This window comes from Manihot esculenta, chromosome 9, assembly GCF_001659605.2.
Source record: "Manihot esculenta cultivar AM560-2 chromosome 9, M.esculenta_v8, whole genome shotgun sequence".
NCBI lineage: Eukaryota > Viridiplantae > Streptophyta > Magnoliopsida > Malpighiales > Euphorbiaceae > Manihot > Manihot esculenta.
In genome coordinates, this window is record NC_035169.2 from 16,837,580 (window position 1) to 16,857,051 (window position 19,472).

At 31.8% G+C, this 19,472-nt stretch overlaps 1 protein-coding gene across 3 annotated transcripts; it reads right to left on the reverse strand.

Annotated features, from left to right (window-relative positions):
- Positions 1–475: 475 nt before the first annotated feature.
- LOC110622781 (probable protein S-acyltransferase 4) lies at positions 476–14,418 on the reverse strand. 3 transcript variants are annotated; one of them, XM_021767413.2, is made up of 6 exons: positions 13,831–14,418; positions 12,503–12,691; positions 11,200–11,508; positions 9,961–10,182; positions 1,443–2,182; positions 476–851 (listed from the first exon to the last, which is right to left on the reverse strand). In XM_021767413.2, the coding sequence occupies exons 1-5, from the start codon at positions 13,921–13,923 to the stop codon at positions 1,481–1,483; spliced, it is 1,515 nt and encodes a 504-aa protein (XP_021623105.1). In that variant the 5' UTR covers positions 13,924–14,418; the 3' UTR covers positions 476–851; positions 1,443–1,480. The 3 variants fall into 3 exon arrangements, with proteins under 3 accessions (XP_021623105.1, XP_021623106.1, XP_021623107.1); XM_021767414.2 differs by lacking the exon at positions 12,503–12,691; XM_021767415.2 differs by lacking the exon at positions 9,961–10,182.
- Positions 14,419–19,472: the final 5,054 nt, after the last annotated feature.

Genomic DNA, 19,472 nt, shown 5'->3' on the forward strand with positions numbered 1-19,472 from the left:
GCCACCATGCCTTAGGTTAATGTTGGCAGCTAAAGATATTGCCAGCTTACGAGCAAAACTTAACCCCGCACGCAAGCAAGCAAGCAAGCAGTAGACCAAAGCTCAAGAGGCATTGGGGCTAATCGTCTCCCAAGCACAAAAGAAACTAATTATTGAGCAGCTGGCTTCTTTGTCCACTGATGAGCAGAACTCTTAATATAAAGTATTTGCAGTCGTAGCTGTGGAGAAGCAAGCTTCACTAGATGAATATTATTATGTTGAAAAGAACAAGAAGCTAACTCACTTTAGTTTGCTTCACTTGAGAGCACAAAATCACATGATTTGGATTACAAACTTGCTGCATCCTGTTCAATCTAGTTTATCTTCAAATAAGAATTGATTCTAAATAGCCTGCAAATCTAATATAACCTAATCAAACAGGAAACTCATCAACTGCCTCGGATGATGTTTTATTTGGATAGACATGGATTTCAAATGATGCAAAATTTGAATTTGATATTTTCTTAAAATTTTATAAAAAAAAATTTCTGTTTTTGGACATTCATATCTGTGTTCATTTCAAAAGCATACCTATTCATTCATAAATGTAAAACAATCCTATCACCCATATCTCGACCAGTTTACCTATACAGCCACTGTCAAGAGCCTTGTGTGTTTCTGCAACATAAATTTACAACTTCCAACAAAAGAAATCCAAATTGAACCGAACAAATGAAAGTTTTCCAAATCTAGTTCCTCCCAGAAAAGGGGGGAGAAAGGCAATATCGAACCAGATAACATTCAACCTTCAAAAAGCCAACTTACAGCCCTTTGAAGTGACCAACCCACGCAGTTGATAATCAAATAAAAACCTGTCAAGGATACATCAGTGATAATGGTAAGTGAAGAAGCCACTAAAATTAAATAACAGGATAAATAGGGAATCAGAAAGAATGAGAATCTAAAAAGGTAGCGAATGAAACTGATTCTCCTAATTATTCACCCACAGCTTAAAACTAATTCTTTGTAAAATAAGCTTATGCAGTAGCTTGTAGATGAATTTATAATGGTTTAGTGAAAATCAAAGAATTTCAAAATTCTACTTCTATACCTTTGATGTTTTGTAACTCTAAATGTTAGAAGTAATGACCATTGGTTCCATTTGCAAGGCACTAGTGGAAATTATATGAACAGACATTCTCAACATATCAGCAATGAGATTCAAGGGAGTCGTTGTACAAAATCAAATCCAAATATCTCTATCTGGAAAATACTTGATATGAGATTAAAACAGCAACTATCCCATTGTAACTGAACTAACTAATAACAGAAATTTTACTCATATAATATCATTATTTACAGCACTTCAGCATTATACTACGTGATTTAGCAATTAATAAGGTCTTAGCTGAAATAGACATGAGGAAAAATAATTTTAATGGAGAGAAAGGCAAGATCATAACCTCCATACTGAAGAACTGGTTACATCATTAGATTCCCTCTACTTAGTCTCATCTCCAGAAGTAGAGCTCCAGATGGCATGTCTATTCCCTTCAACATTGGGGCTTTGTGCATATTCTCCTACTTCAACTTTAAAATTAGATGTTTGTGCAGAATCACTTAGTTCAGCTTCAGCATTAGATTTTTGTGGAGACTCTCTTACTTCGGCTTCAGTATTAGGTCTTTGTGTAGAACCTCTCACTCCACCAGCAGTAGAACCTTCCACAGATTCACTTGGGCTTAATGCAGATTCTTTAACACCATCCCCAATAATTGGACCTCGCATGGATTCCATCAATTCATCTCCAACAACAGATATTTTCAATGATTCTGTTACATCTTGCCCATCAGGAAAGAATTGGTCAAAAGATGGCCGGCCTCCTTCCTTCATCTTGAAATCATCTTCTGAATCATCATCATAATCCAAATTTCGCAAAATTTCTGGAAGGGCATAGTTATTATCTTCTGCAAGCTTAGTTCCCATTTCAATGTCGATTTTCTCTTTTGAGCTAATGAGATCTTCTGTCAGGTGTGGCACTACTGATGCAGCCACCATCTGTTCATCTTCCTCCACAAATGAACGGAAGTTATTCATTGAAGGTGGAATCTTGGTGAAAAATATTTCTACAATGTTCCTTATCATTCCCCTATTATATGGATTCTCCTTCTTATCATATCGGTAGCGGAAATTCTCATAAGTGGTCTGCATTAGGAGAAGAATCATAATATGTTCAATAGGGTTTTGGAAGAAAATAATGTATGCCAATGCGATTAAAAGATGTACAAAAAAATAGAAAAACATTGCTGCTGAGAAACCTAGCAAAAACAAAAACAAAACCCAAAAATGAAATTGATTTGGAGAATTGTGAGTAGTTGTCTCCTATTTTAATAAGAAATTTTTGTCTACTATGATTAGAATTCTTCTTTTTCTATTCCTATGTTATTTGCAATTCCTAGTTAAACTTTTCCACTATTTTTATTTTAGTTTTAAAGGTCTTTTAGTTTATTTAGGAACTATTTTGTAAATCCTACATTAGTTAGGATTAGTTTATTCCTATTTTGTTAGGAGTTATTTTTCCTAAATTATAGAGCTCATATAGGAATTAAAACTCTATAAATAATTAAATACCCTATTATTTTAGTTTTCAAAATTCAGTTTTCACTTTAATAAAGTATACAGCAGATAATTTCTCTCATACTCTTTAAAACGAAGGAGGGACTTTATGAATTGCTTGTCATCCCATTTGGATTGTCCAATGCACCAAGTACTTTCATGAGATTGGTGAATCAGGTGCTAAAACCCTTCATTGGGCAGTTTGTAATTATATATTTTAAAAATATATTGATTTATAGCAACTCAAAAGATAAACATTTAATGCACTTGAGAAAGGTCTTGACAGCTTTATAGGAAAACAAATTATACATCAACTTCAAAAAGTTTAGTTTCCTAACCGACAGACTATTATTCTTGGGTATGTTGTAAGTGTGCACAACGCATTCATGTTGATGAAGCAAAAATAGAAGCAATAAAAGAATGGCTAATCCCAACTAATGTGTCGGCTATTCGGAGTTTCCCAACTAATGTGTCGGCTATTTGGAGTTTCCATGGGTTAGCCACTTTTTATTGACACTTCATCGACGACTTTAGCACCATTGCAACATCAATAACTGAATGCTTAAAGAAAAGGAAGGTCCAATGGAGTGAAAAAGCTACAAATAGCTTTAACGTCCTTAAGGAAAAGTTATACACTGCACCGGTGTTAACTTTACCTTATTTTGAAAAGCCATTTGAAGTAGATTGTGATCCAAGTGGAGTGGGGATAGGTGTGTTAACTCTACCTTGCTTTGAAAAGCTATTTGAAGTAGATTGTAATGCAAGTGGAGTGGGGATAGGTGTTGTTTTATCATAAGAGAATAAACCCATAGCACACTTCAGTGAGAAGCTAAGTGATGCTAGGAGAAAATGGATCACTTATGACAAAGAATTCTACTATGTGGTTCATGCTCTCAAAACTTGAGAGCATTATTTGATAGGAAAATAATTCGTTTTGTATTCTGGCCATGAGGCCTTAAAATACCTCAACAGCCAAAAGAGGATTAGTAAAGACATGCATGCAAGGTGGTGCCAATTCTTGCAGAAATTTCCTTTTCGGCTTAAGCACAAATATGGAGTTTAAAATCGGGTGGCAGATGCTTTGAGTAGACGAGAGACTATGTTGGTGACATTGAACAATGAGATTGTGGGGTCGAACAACTAAAAGAACTCTATACCGATGATGAAGATTTTGGAGAAATTTGAGATAAGTGTTCCCATGGCCATCCTGTTGATAATTTCTATGTGCTTGATGGGTATTTGATGCATGAAATCCAGTTTTGTATTCCTCCAACATCCTTAAGGGAAAAGGTGATTTGTGACTTGCATAGAGGACTCGCTGGGTATTTGGGAAGAGATAAGAGCATTGCAGCTGTGAAAGAGAGATATTATTGGCCTCAATTACACAAGGATGTAACAAGATTTGTCATGAAGTGCTACACTTGCCAAAGATCCAAGGGACAATCCCAAAACAACTGGTTTGTACATGTCTTTGCCTATTTTTGAAAATATTTGGGAAGATTTATCTATGGATTTTGTGTTGGGCTTACTAAGAACACAAAGAGGAATGGATTTTGTGTTTGTAGTTGTTGACAGATTTTCCAAAATGGCATACTTTTTTACTTGTAGGAAAACTTCTAATGGAGTTCATATTGCCCGATTGTTCTTCAAAGGAATAGTACGCTTGTATGGGGTACCAAAATCTATCACTTTAGATCGAGATAGCAAGTTTTTGGGTATTTTTGGAGGATTTTATGGAAATTATTTGATTTTTCTTTGAATTTCAGTAGCACTCCACATCCACAAAGTAACGGTCAAACCGAAGTGGTCAATCGCACCTTAGGAAAATTGATTCAAAGCATTTATGGGGATAAGCCGAAGCAGGGTGATATTGCTTTTCCAAAAGCTGAATTTGCCTACAATAGTGTTGTTCATACTGCTATTGGAAGGTTACCATTTTCAATAGTCTATACTAAAGTGCCTCAACATGCACTTGGCTTGGTGAAGTTAGCAAAAATGAAAGGGCACCAAGAAGTAAAAGCAAAACTTAAAGAGACTAACAAGAAGTATAAGAATGTTGCTGATGAGCATAAAAGGAAGCAAGCATTTGAAGTTGGGGCAAGATAATGGTGTTCCTAAGGCGTGAGAGATTTCCTGTGGACACTTATCAGAGGCTAAAACCAAAGAAGTATGGTCCTTATGTAATTGTTCACAAGATCAATGACAATGTCTATGTTGTTGATTTGCTAGAAAGTTTAAGAATTTCAAGGACCTTCAATATTGTTGATTTATATCCTTTTCATTCCATGGATCATCCTTTGTATCCTACTGATGGCTTCAACTCGAGGTCAAGTTTTTCTCAAAGGAAGGAGACTGATATGGAGAATAAAGAGTAGTTGTCTCTTATTTTAATAGGAAATTTTTCTGTTCTATTTTGATTAAGATTCTTCTTTTTCTATTCCTATGTTATTTGGGATTCTTATGTTATTTGAAATTCCTAGTTAAACTTTCTCACTATTTCTATTTTAATTTTAAGGGTCTTTTATTTTATTTATGAAGCTATTTTATAAATCCTAAATTAATTAGGATTAATTTATCCCTATTTTAGTAGGAGCTATTTTTCTAAATTATAGAGCTCTACTCCTATCCTAACTAGGATAGGAATTAAAATTCTATAAATACCTTATTATCTTATGTTTCATAATTCAGTTTTCACTTTAATAAAGCATACAATGGAGAATTTCCCCCGTACTCTTTATTTCTCACAAGTGTGTGTGCAAGTGTTAATTAGCTGCATTACGTCAGAAGTGCATACTTCAATGAATAATTAAATTGTCGACCTATATTTAAGTAGACAACTGTTGATCTTGTTTGTATATGTATGACCTATGTTGCCATGTAAATTACTACCAACAACCCAAATGGGAAGTGAGAACATGCCCCATGTTGTGACACATAATCAAGGAGAAGACCATCCTTAAATTATGGAGACAACTATCCATAGATTAAAGAGTAATTTTCTTCTTAAATTATGGAAATCTCATTAATTTTAATACTCAATGTAATTTTTTTGAAGGTATTAAATCAAGAATCTTTTTCCTTTGCCATTTTTATATAAATAACTACTATAAGATAGGGGTCCTTTTGTATTTTTATTTTTAAATAAACAACTAATATAAAGATAAGAGTCCTCTCTGGCAACAGAATTCTAGAGGTGACCTAACCTTCTTTTGGTGCTCCTGCCTAGGTGGGAAGGTGACCACCAAGAGTATGGTTTGAATGATTCAGTACCGTAATCCAACAATTTGGCATGTATAGAAGTGAAGTTAATCATTCGGTATTTTTTTGTCATCATGAACAGGGAAAATGTATTTATTTGGTAGTGTATATTGATGATATTGTTATAACAGGCAATGATGATAAAGGATTTTGCAGCTCAAGCAAGGCTTGTTTAGTCACTTTCAATCAAAGATTTCAGAAAATCAAAATATTTTTTGGAAATTGAAGTAGCACAGTCCACAACTAGTATCACTATTTCATAAAAAAAAGTATCTTTTAGATATATTAGAGAAGACATGTGTTAGATTGCAAACCTATCGACACCGTCATGGATTTGAATGTCAAACTTGTTGTTGGACCGATAGATACCGAAGATTGGTTGGTAAGCTACACTATCTTACAATCACACGACCAAATATCTTATTTGTTTGTCAGTGTAGTTAGTCAGTTTCTTTAGTCTCCATGTAGCAGTCATTGGGATACAGAAATCTGCAAGTACATCAAAGGAGCTCCAGGACAGTGCTTATTATATGAAGACAGGGGTCACTCTTAAATTGTTGGATACTCAAATGCAGATTGGGCGAGATTCCCATCATATTCTAATTCAAGATATTGTATAATTATTGAATCCCATATTAGTTTGGGATAGGAGTAATGTGCCCCTTATATGGACCAATCCCGCCAATCCCACATCGGTTTGGGATAGAGATAATGTGCTCCTTATAAGAGCTTTAGACACTCCTCCCGTTGAGCTAGTTTTTGGGGTAAGTTAGGCCACCAATATTTAACATAGTATCAGAGTCTTCCCATTCGATGTTGAGCCTCCCATGAATATGTCATGTCCCAATAAAGTTCTGAGTGTGAAGGGTGTTGAATCTCACATAATGTAAGAGCTAGCTTTTGAGGTGAGTTAGGCTTGGTATATCCGATATTGGGCCTCCCATGAATATGTCACGTCCCAGTAAAGTTCTGGCGTGAGGGAGTGTGTTGAATTCCAAGTAATGTAGGAGCTAGCTTTTGGGGTGAGTTAAACCCGGTCCAAATTTAACATGGTATCAGAGCCTTCCTATACGATGTTGAGCCTCCCATAAATATGTCACGCTTCAATAAAGTTTAAGTTTTAAAAGTAAGGGGTGTGTTGAATCCCACATCAGTTTGGGATAGGAGTAATGTGCCTCTTATATGAGCCAATCCCGCTAATCCCACGTCAATTTGGGATAGAGGTAACGTAACCCTTATAAGAGTTTTAGGCACTCTCCCTTGAGCTAGTTTTAGGTGAATTAGACTTGCCCCAAATTTAACAGTCATGATTGGAGGAAATCTAATATCCTCCAAGAGTAAAAAATACAAGATGCTGTTGTAAGTCAAGTGCAGAAGCATAATATCGTGTTGTGGTCTTATTTACCTACAAGCTTATTTGGTTAAAGCAGCTTCTTCAAGATTTAAAATATGGAGAAACCAAACAAATAAAGTTGATATGTGATAATCAAATTGCCCTCCATATGGCCTCAAACCCGGTCTTTCACGAAAAAACTAAACTCATTGAGGTGGATTGTCACTTTATCAAACAGAAGATTGAGTCAAGTTGTACTACCACTAGTTTTGTTAACTCTAATGATCAGTCAGCAAATATTTTGACCAAATCTCTTAGAGGTTCTCATATTGAGTATATTTGTAACAAGTTTGGAGCACATGACATGTACGCTCCAGCTTGAAAAGGAGTGTGAAGATCTGTAAAGATATTTGGTGTAAATAGTTTGATTAGCCGTTGAAATTAGGATACTAATTAGCTTAATTAGTTGCTAAATATTATTTACAGTATATCTTCCTTTTTAGTGTATTATGTAAATCCTATACAACCCCAATCAACTTGAGGGGAATAATAAAGCTTTACACAAATCTTTTTCTTCTTCGTCCACGCTTGATTTCCCAGTACATTGAAGTTGAAGGAGAATAAATATAGGATGGTGATTAACCAACTACTAAGTATGGCAACCCGTGTTTGAAGGTGAAAAAACAAAATGAGGCCTAAAATTAATGTGACAAACATGACGATGCCAAACCAAAAGCATTGAAATATATGGGTGAACTAGGCCACAAGAGAATATATTGGTGGAAGTGTTGCAAACATTAAGGAGGTTTGGTGAAGGGGGACTGAGACAATCACATATACACTCCATAGACCAGCAAATGTACCAATACAAAGGAGGGTTAATGTACCAATACAAAGGAGGGTTAAGCCTAAGAGAAGAATGCAAGGGACATATCAAAAACAGATGCAGCCCTAAACCAAGTGGAATGCAGAGTGGATGCTAATTTGGGATCAAGGTTTATTAGAGTTTGACATTCTTGCCTACAATTCATCATACATGTAATGAAAATTCGAGAAACTGCTTTAGTTGGCTTCTCTGGTTGGATCTTCTTGAATCCTGTAGTTCATGTACTTCTAAAACTAAACTCTGATTCACCATTCTATCTGAATCAGGACCACAACAATAAAATCAATAATCCACATTAAATTTAATAATGACAATATGTTAGGAATTCTAGATAACCTTCACAAAATGCTGAAAATTTATTAAGGTGAATTAACAAACTTAGAGCAAGCATAGTAGTGAAAGTGCGCCTGAGGTGCAAGGCGCAAGAGGCTCAAAGTCCTACGCCTTGCACCAGGTAAGGAAGGCAACATTAATAAGGCGCACCCAGGCGCATCAAGACTTAAGGCGCACTGCAGCAAAGCAAGGCACAACCTATTCAAAGATGACTGTTTTTTCCCACCCAGATCACAAATCCAGCCACTCATAGGAAAGGAAAGAAGAAGAAGGAGAAGAAGGAGAAATAAACATGAAGAACAAAGGAGGAGGAAGAACATGGACTTACCTTGTGCGCTCCAATCTCCTTCAAGTTGAATAACTAGAGGTCAATTGCTTTCCTCCTCCTTCATCGTCTTGTTCTTCTTCTTATCTTTCTTTCTTCTTTATTCTTCTTTTGATTCTTCTTCTTCTCCTCTTCGTCTCTTTCTTCTCTTGGATTCTTCTCTAATCTCTATTTTCTATACAAGTATGCTGCCCAATCTCTCTTTGATTGCCGACACTAGGAGTTATCAAATCCTCATGCATTTTTTTCATTTTTTTTAACATTAAAAATTAATCACAATTTCTTTATTTTATGTGATTAAAATTTTTAGGTATTTTGAATTACTTTTACAACTAAAATTTCTTGTTACTACCATTTAAATTGCATACTATTAGACAATTATGAAAGTAAGTTAAATTTATACGATTTTTTGTCGTCATCAATAATTATTATATTGTTAATATATATTAAAAATAAATCAATTAAATAAATACAATTTATAATAAAAAATTTGAACATTTCATCAAAAGTGAAAATTCTATGATAATGAAAGTACATAAACTTAAATAGTTATCTTGTATTTTTAAATTTTAAAAAGTTATTCATATTTATTTATTTATTTTTATTTTTTCACCTTGCTTGGCTCAGGCGCTCGCGTGAGCCTAGGGCGTGCCTAGGCTCCAAGACCTCTTGGCGCCTTGGTGCGCCTTAGAGGCTTTAATAACTATGAGAGCAAGAGATATACGGTTAATGTGTTTTTGCTAATATCCATTCCATGGATAATGCTTTTGCAAGACCAAAAAAACAACACATATAACCATGAGAGCAAGAGATATACGGTTAATGTGTTTTTGCTAATATCCATTCCATGGATAACGCTTTTGCAAGACCAAAAAAACAACACATATAACCAAACTGTGAAACATTATATACACGCAAAATACACACTTAAATATACACACATGATCAAGTAAATAAAACAATAAACAAATACAAAACTAAATAATAGAAATAGAACTTCAACACAGCAGGTCTATTAATGATCATTTTGTACTATTGAACATGATGGAAGTATATGGAATAAGATAGTGAACTGTATCAAGATTCTATAATTTGTAAAGATATATGAATAAGGTACACCAAACAACAAATAACTTATACATTGACATGCCGTTAAAATGCAATTAACAAATAGTGAAGAAAAAGCACTTCCCATCAATTTTTTTGTGCATCTAGAGTGTCAAGATAGTCACCTGGTTTGTGCAAATCAGATAGGAGTGAAAAATTGTAAGGCCACCAACAAACCAGACGGCTATGAAGCAATATACTATGAGAAAATCAGAGAGGATATCTTGAGATATGGCTTTCAAAACATGCTCCTTTCTACTGACAATATGAATCCAAGAAAATACAAAGACATATACGCACAAGATGGTTGCTGTTGATATGAACATGAAGAAGAACCGATAGTTGCGCTGCAAACCACATCAATATGCAGTAATGCTATCAGCTCCAAATAAAAATGTAATAATGGGCAATAATGCCAGCTTAGAATCTGTTAACAATCAATGAAAATCATTCATCCATTCACAGCGTATTAAGATTATTAATTATTATAATTATTTTGAACCTTGTACCAAAATTTTCTGGCTCTAATTGTGCCTTCATTCATGTTATTCAGTTTTAAATATCCAATTGCAAGTACGCTCCTTGTAAGAATACATCGAACATACTTACTTGATTGGCATCCAAGTAACAGTTAAATGATCACAGCTTAATAAAAGAAAAAGGTTGTTCAAGGCGTCTTCATCTTTTGCTACATATGAATATCAGAAATATGCCTTTCTATTAATTAGCAACGCAATAAATTCAATTGAAATGAGAACATCTCTGATTACTTAGTTCCAGACTCCAAATCAAATCTCTGTAAACACTGATTTTAGAGGAAAAAGATATTCTTACAATTTTATCAGTAAAATAGGACCTTTGCCAATAAAAGGAAGTGAAGAATGACATTCCCTAATTACCAAATGAAAGAAGATGATGAGTAAAGAGGAAATGAAGGAGCAAAAAATGAACGAAAAGAAGATCCAAAAAATCCTATAAATGTAAAAAACAGAAAATATAAATAAGAAAAGATAAACATTTACTTCGATCGCTCATCTTTAGTTGATCTTTGTGACTCATCCAGTCAATAGACAAAAAATATGAAAAGGTTTCAGGACATTATTTAATGTTCACTAGGGCTTGCTCTAGTTTCTGAGTTGGGAGCTATGTTGCTCAAACTTGAATATAAGTTCAGAAATTTATCCATGTGGAACACAAGTTTTTTTTTCCCCCTTACATTTGCATCCTAGCCAAGTATTCATAGCATTAAAGTATGAGAGAGTCAGAGCAATAGAAGTTGGCAGTGAGCCCAAGTAATAGTATCTGTCAAACCCAAAAAAAAAATTCCATATAAATATGAGATAAGAAGAAAATATTGAACTTACTACTCCAATGCATTGACCAACCCATGGACAGTGATGATCAAATCTCTGAACACAGTTGTTGCAGATTGAACAATGAGAAGAGCGAGGGGGGCGATAAAGCAAACAAGTATCGCAGTACTTAACTTTCACTGTATGGCCATTCACCACAACATCTTTTGTCCGGGGTAGTTTTAAATGAGGGGTTCTGCCATTGACCCATTCCATAGAAGGAGTAGCAGCATCAAATGCTTCATCTGATTCGGGAGGCCGTGAATTTCTACAGACTATTCCAGGATCTCGACTAGAGGTCAAGAAGAGAAAGACTAAATCCTGAGGAAATTTTGAATTCAATGTCAAAATTTAAACTTATTATGCAGGAAGCTATCACTGAAACTCTAAAAGCCAGAAGAAAAAAAGTCTTCATGGCTGTAATTTTTCATGTAACTAGAAAATCAAGGAAGATGAAAACCTATAGAAAAAACTGTTTATACAACAAGCACTTTAGCACAGCATAAAAAAAAATACCCACTTCTCCTTTTTCTGAATAAACAGCAGGTTCAGATGTATGGTAAATGGCCCTAAAGTGAGCGTTATAGAAATGAGGATGCTTAGATGCACAGAAATATAAAAAGGGCCGGCCAACAAAGTACTAAGGTCATTTGAGGGATGAGAAAACGCAGTCATTGAGGTGGAATTATTAAGAATTGAGATGATTCTCCAATCCATATTTAATTATCAGACTCACAGTATGGAGAATTGAATATATCCAAGTACTATACTCAGTTGAATTGTGTATGTTTCCAAATAAGATATATGGTGTAGAAGAAAATTTTGATCCTACAAATGAATCACAAATTCACAATAGGACGATGCTACAAAAAAAGGGAAAATGCTACAAAGCAAAATCATAAAATAGGATCTTTTTTAAAGAAAGGGGGGAAAGAAAAACAGAACATGTCATTTACTTGTTACTTCTTAGTTATAGCACCTTTATAATATGTTGACTTTTATTTAGGTCCATTATATCACCCAAAAAGGCAATTGTATACTGTGAAATACTATGTGCAAAAAATTCCACACCACAATGGGCCCATTAAGACTTTCATGGCTTTAAGGTTATTTCATGTCAAAACTACAGCTTAAGAATGAGTCCAAAGAAAAATGTGCAAAGGTTATGTAGGTTAATAATGGAAAAAAAAAATCATACAGTAAGGGCTCATAGGGAACAATTCAATCAATGTTTTGGTATCTTTTCAAAAAAGATATTTAAAATATTGTCAATTGCTATCAGTGCTCAAGGCTATACCAAAAACAAAACGCTTACTAATATAGTTAAGATGGAGCCCACAATTAACACAGGATACCAATGCTCAGGATGTTCTGTGTTATTGTCCACAAGCTTGAAGTAAGTTTTTATACAAAAAGCAACTGCTGGGCCGGCAATAAGAAGTGCAGACAAAAACATTGATGCCACATCAGGACCAAATATCAATCTCCCACCAAAAAGAAATCTCTGACAAAACCAAAATAATAAACAGCAAATCTGTGTCAGTGAAAGGATTCATACTAGCTAAGGATTCATACAAGCTAAGGATTTTGAAGAATAGAACAAAGTCTCTCATTAAACCAAGCAAATGATTACAGAATTCTTGAACATCAAGCAGCTTCTAAGGCTGGTATAGTTAACTAAGTGAATCATTTGTTGCTTAGAAATGAATTAAATATTTCAGAAAATGAAGAATGAAAAAACTGGACAATTTCACCTGAATACAGTAAATGAGAGGCTGCAGTACGCTAAAAGTACAATTACTTATTACTGTAATCACAAAATTGACATGAGCATGCATCCATTAATGGATAGGGTACACAGGCACTGATTGTCTCATGCCAAGATCAATAAATTTAATCACATAACTGAATTACTAAATGTGAATACATGATAGAATACAAAAATGCAGACACAATAACAAAGCTTGCACAATAAAACAGAAAGCAATTCAACAGACATTGCTGCAACTAACTGCTATCTTTAAGGTTATTGTACAGATTTCTTTCCACTAGTTTTAAAAAATAAAGATGTTCATAACATAACAGGTTGGTTTGATGCACAAATTAGATTCACAATCCTTGATGGATAACTTGGTGGAAACAAAAGGCTATGCTCCTTCAACTTTAAGAAAACATAAGATGTATTATACCGAGAAGGGGAAATAGAACCCAATAAAAATTGCCTACAGAACAATTGAACCCAGCAATTGTCAACTAATATAGAGGAGTAGGCTATAACGAAATCTGGTTAAACTAATATTTTTAACATGAGCTGCAACCAGACCTGGAGAGTATTCTTGCCAGTAATCATACCTATGGCTTCTAATACAAGTTTCAGTTCTGATTTTCAGTTGCCCTAATCTATATGGCAATCACTCTATCACTATCAGTTCAGACCTGTATATAAAGAAGATCAGAGCACAGTCAATTCTGCACAGAAAGATCGATCCCATGTCAAAAAAAAAAAAAGAAAAGAAAAAAGAAAACAAAGAACGGAATACCCGATAAAAGTACTCGTGCAAAACAAAGAAAAAAATCCAATTCAATCCATCATCAAATTATACCACCAAAAAATAAGTGATAAGAAAAGAAAGAGATACTGACGTTGCTCCCCTTCCAGACTTGATAGAGCCTCCTGGGTTTATCCTTGGTCATGCGTTGAGAACAAGAAGAAGAGGGAGCCAAATTTGAATTCATTTTCTCAATCCAAAGCCGAAATCTTTGTATCTCCCTCTCTCTCTCGCTCTCTCTCTCTCTTTTCTTCTTTTTTCAACCTGTCTTAACAAATTTACTTAACGTTTGAACGTATGAGCATAAACCCAGCAACGAAATCAAATTTGTTAAAAAATACGCAATAAAAACAAGTGAAAACAGAGAGAGAGACAGAGAGGTTTGAGGTTGAGAGGTTTTTGGATCAGAAAAGGATCAGAGCTCCTCCGCTACTCGGCCAAATTAAACAAAGAAAATTATGTCAAAATATATATACATATATCTCGGGGGAAAAAGGCGGATTCTACCAAGACACAGATTCTCTCTCTCTCTCTCTCTCTGTATATGCGAATCACGAAATGTATGTGTTTCTCTCTCTTAAATTCTTTCCTTTTTAAAAAAAAAAAAATTAAAAATAATAATAATTGAATAAACGCTGGCATTGCATTGCCAGACAACCCGTTCTGGCGGATGTTTCAAGTTCTCGCGGTCTTCCCACTGCCCTGGCGAACTTTTTTAATTTTGTGTTTTTTGCGTAATGTCCCCAAACTTTTCATAATTTCTTTTATTACCTTTACTTTTTGAAAATATTAGCATTAAGCTCTTTTTTCTCATTTTGCAATAACTTACTTGTGAGTTATCTGATGCTAAACTTAATAAAAATTCAACTGTCAAATGAGATAAATTTGAATCTAATTTTTTATGGTAGAATTTATAAATATTGAGTTCATTAAGAATTGATAAATCATTTATTTAAATATATATAAACTAGCTAATGCGAGAATAATTTTATTTAATTAAAATTATTTATTTTTAATATAAAATTTATTAAAATTATAAAATAATTAAAATCTTCATAAATTATTTGAAATTTAAATAGATAAAATTTCAATTTATTTTATTTTTTTTAAAATAAATCAAATTTAAATTTATTATTTTTCTAGAATTCAAAATAAGTAAACACTAGTGTAGTTGAAGCTTGAAAATTTTAGAACAATTAAATTTAAGGTATTCAAAATTATGTCGTTTTGTATTGAGAAGCAGCAGCTGCCACCTCAGACCTCTGCTAAACCTCCGTTAGTCTTTTGTGAAAATATGTCATTTTGGTTTACTATAAGAAAACGGAAAAAACATCTGTTGCGTTTTTGTCCCACTTTTTATTTTTTATTTTTTATATAAAATAGATAGAAAATGCTATTTTTTAATTATAATTAATACTTTTAGCTTTATTTAATTTAGCTTAATTTCAAAAGTTTCCTATTTTTTACTGTTATAAACTTAATTGAAATATAAATTTTATTCATCTACACAGTATAAAAATATTTTTTTAATTATAAATTAATATTAATTTCTTTTTATACCGACTGAATTGTACAAATTAATAAAATTTAGGTCCTAAAAAATCTTTTAGTTGTATTTAAAATTAGTTAAATTAAATAAAATTAAAAGCACAAGCTATAATCGATAAAAGGCAAACGATATGATTATTTCTATTTTTTTATTTACAGATTTTAATAAGTTACGGAGAATGAAAATATACTCATCTGTTTAAATAGGTAAAAAATATATTTAAATAAATTTGAAAGATTTTAGATTTTATTTTTTTAATTTTTAATTTTTAATTTAAAAAAATAAATTATTGAGAATATTATTATTTAATTTTAATATTATAGTAAATCATATTTAGAGAAAAAAAATTACTTTAATTACCGATACATAATATAGTTTTATTTTTTTTCTATTTTTTAAAATTTTTTATTATTAATTACAAATACTTTTTTCCCAAATTTTTATCATTAAGATAAAAACATAAAATTACTCGAATTCATATAAAAATAAAATTCATAATTGTTATGATTAGTAAAATTCACTTACCATTTATATAAATCAAGTTTTATTTAATACAGTCATAATATAAAAAGCTACCATTTTAATGATAAATGTATATTTTTATGGTTAAAATTTCTCTTTTTCATAATTTTTATTTATTTTTTAGTTATTTTAAAATTATTATCTTCTCCTTTTATTTAAAAAATTAAAATTTTAAAATATATAAAAAAATAAAATAAACAAAAGTTATAAAACGAATTGAATAATTTTTTATATATTAATAATATGCATTGAATAAACTTTATAATTCTACATTTAATTATTCGATAGATTGAATGTTTGTGTTTAAATGTATTACATATAATTTAATTAATTTTGTGTAAATCTCGTTTTAAATATTTAATTTATTAATTTAGTTCTCATATGAGTTTAAGTCATTATAAACAATTTTCTATCCTTAAATTTTTACTTTTTTTTTTTTTTTTACGTCTCTTTAATTACTAGGTAAATTGATAAGAATGCACGTAATTTGCTATTTATATTAAAACTGAAATAAATAGAAAGTTCAAGATCTTCTTAATGTTTAGGATTCTATTTTTCTTTTTTAAGAAAATTTTAATTTTTTTTACTTTTCTATATTTTAATTTAATATTTAATATATAATATGATAATTGATAATTTTAAAATGTATTATAATCTAATCTAATCAATCATGCCAAAAGTTAACTTTTAAAATTTTGAATTATTTAAAATCCAGCATTCTATTTTTTTAATAAAATTTTAAAATTTTTCTATGTTTTGATTGGCCAACTAAATTATATTTTCCAATGAATAATTGATAATTTTAAAATTATCATTTAATCTCATGATCTAATCTAATTCTGATAAACTAAACTTTTAAAAAGAATTATTTGAGTTATTTATATATATTTATTGAAATAAAGAGAAAGTTGAAGGTATTCTTTTTTTCTGTTATAATTTTGCTTTTCGCTTTCATATTTTTAGTAATTATATTTTAAAATTTTCTTTATAGTCAATGTAGTGGGAGAATTTTGATCTGCTTCATGCTAGCTTTCAAGTTGAGGGACAAAAACTTTTTAGCCTTATTTTGTGTTCTTCTTATCTATATAACTCATTTTTTTATAAATTTTTTTATGTAAGATATACTTTTATCTCTTATTATTTTTATAATTTAATTTTTTTCAATATTTTTGAATTTCTTTTAAATTACTTATAGCTCTTATTTGATATAAAATTTTCTTTTGTGAAGATAGAATTACATTTATTTTGGTTCACTGGTGCATTTTGCATATATTATTATTAGTAGGCGGTTGTTTTCACAATCCCTTTATTTAATTTATCATTTAAGTTTTTTTATACCATCCATTTTTTTACAATCTAGGTTCATTTAATATAAAACATTTAGATTTTTTAATATAGTAAATGCAACAACTTATATAAATCTAATAGGACAAATTTCCAACAACGATATGGAGCAATTTTATATTATTCAAATGGGTCTAAAAGGAATTCAAAGTCATATTCATATGATCTAAATACACTTGGGACGTGCTTCAATTCATATGAGGCAGATTTGATAAAACACTTGCGGCTTAGAGAGCCTAATCAAATCTATGAGCCAAAACTATACAAAAAAAAGTCTAAAATGAAGATCAAGAAAGCTTTTTGTGAAGATGCGCTTGCTATGTATTATTATTTAGAGTGTTCGGTAATGTTTTGGACTTATATTTTATTACTTATAAATTAAGGTGTTATTTTAGTGTGTGAATAGGCTTGAACCTTATGTGTAGTTCAGCCAAACTTAAGAAGTATGTCTTAAGATTTTAATTTTTCTCTTTAGTATATAAAGATATGGAACACTTGTAGGCAGTGGCATTTATCGGATTCTCATCTAAATCCTTCTATCATTAGTGTTTCAGTATCTCTAAGTGTGGGGTGTCTAAGGAGGTAAGTTTATCAAATATTTGAATTCTATATCTACTTGTGCATGTGGATTTGTAACTTGTGCCATAAGGTTTCACGTCAGTTGGTATCAGAGGCAAAGTGAGGTAAATTTTAATTTATCTTAGGTTCTATAGTTTTTGAGTTTTCCTTTCTTTTTCTTTCTTGTTGATTTTGGTGAAGTTTTTTGTGTACATGGTTGCACGTTATTAATTGTTGAATCGTTACTTAATCTCTTTTGAAAGACAAATTCAAAATCTATAATAGAAAAAAAAAAGAAAATTTTAAGGATTACTCTTATTGGCCGAAATCTTCAATGCCTTATTTGTCTTGATGTTTGGCCGAAATTGGTGAGATCTTCTTCATGAATTTCTCTTGGACGAACACTTGAGATTTGCTTTCTGATTTGTGTTTTGTTTCTTAATTTGGCTGAAAATTGTGATATATTTCCTATTTCATCTATATTGTCTTATCTTTCTCAATTGATGGCCAAAATTTTGTGAGAATTAATTTAAATTTTGAATTTGCTTGAATTCAAATTAGGCGATAAAAGAAATTTTATATATTTTCTAAAGTGCATATTTAAAGAAATTGTATCTAAATTGATTTTGTATCAAATCCTTTAGTGCCATAGGAGGTGGTTTTATCAAATCTTTGAATTATATATCTACTTGTGCGTGTGGATTTGAGACTTGTGTCATAGGGTTCCACGTCAGTTGGCATCAGAACCAAAGTGAGGTAAATTCTAATATTCTAGAATTTTTTAAGTTTTCCTTTCTTCTCCCTTGTTGATTTCAGTGAAGGTTCTTGTGTCCATGGCTCCACCTTATTCATTGTTGAATCGTTACCTAATCTGACAAATTTAAAATCTATAATAAAAAAAAAAAAAAAAAATTTCAAAGATTACTCTTATTGGCCGAAATCTCCATTGCCTTGTTTGTCTTGATATTTGGCCGAACCACACACAAGACCAAGCCCTTTTACACACTAAAATAACACATCAACTCATAAGCAATAAAACATAAATCCAAAATATGATCTAATATCTAAAACTTAGAAGATAAAATTATGGGCAGAATATAAGTCCAAACAAAGCTAAGAAGCAAGTATTTGAATAATAATACATAGCAAGCCCATCTTTACAAATGCCTTTCTTGATCTTCACTTTAGTTTCCCTTTGTATAGTTTTAGTCCATAGGTTTGATTAGGCTTCCTAAGCCCATATTACAAGTATTGCACCAAATTTGTCCCATATAAATTGAAGCAAGCCCCAAATGTATTTGGATCATATGAATATGATTTTGAACTCCTTTTAAACCCATTTGAATGATATAAGGTTGCTCCACACCTTTGATGAAAATTTGCCCTATTGGATTCGTATCATTCCCTCCTTTTTTAGAAAAGATGCATCCTCGAATCTTGCTCATGTTCATGTTAGGGATGGAAGCTTTAGGAACCAATGCATCTTCAAAGACCTCCTCTTGAATAAGTGAAAATAATATAAAACTTTTATCATGGATATTTTCATCAACAACTTGCACATCAAGAACAAATGAACTAGACATAACAATGTTAGTCATAGAAAGATCCTATAGATGTGATCCATTCTCCTCTACAACTTCCAAAACAACCTCATTCGCCTTTTCCACCTCATTAATCATACCCTCCCTATGTCCACTATCATTCACAATCTCTTCTATAAGCTCATTGATGGAATTTTCAGCAACAACTACATTAACTTCATA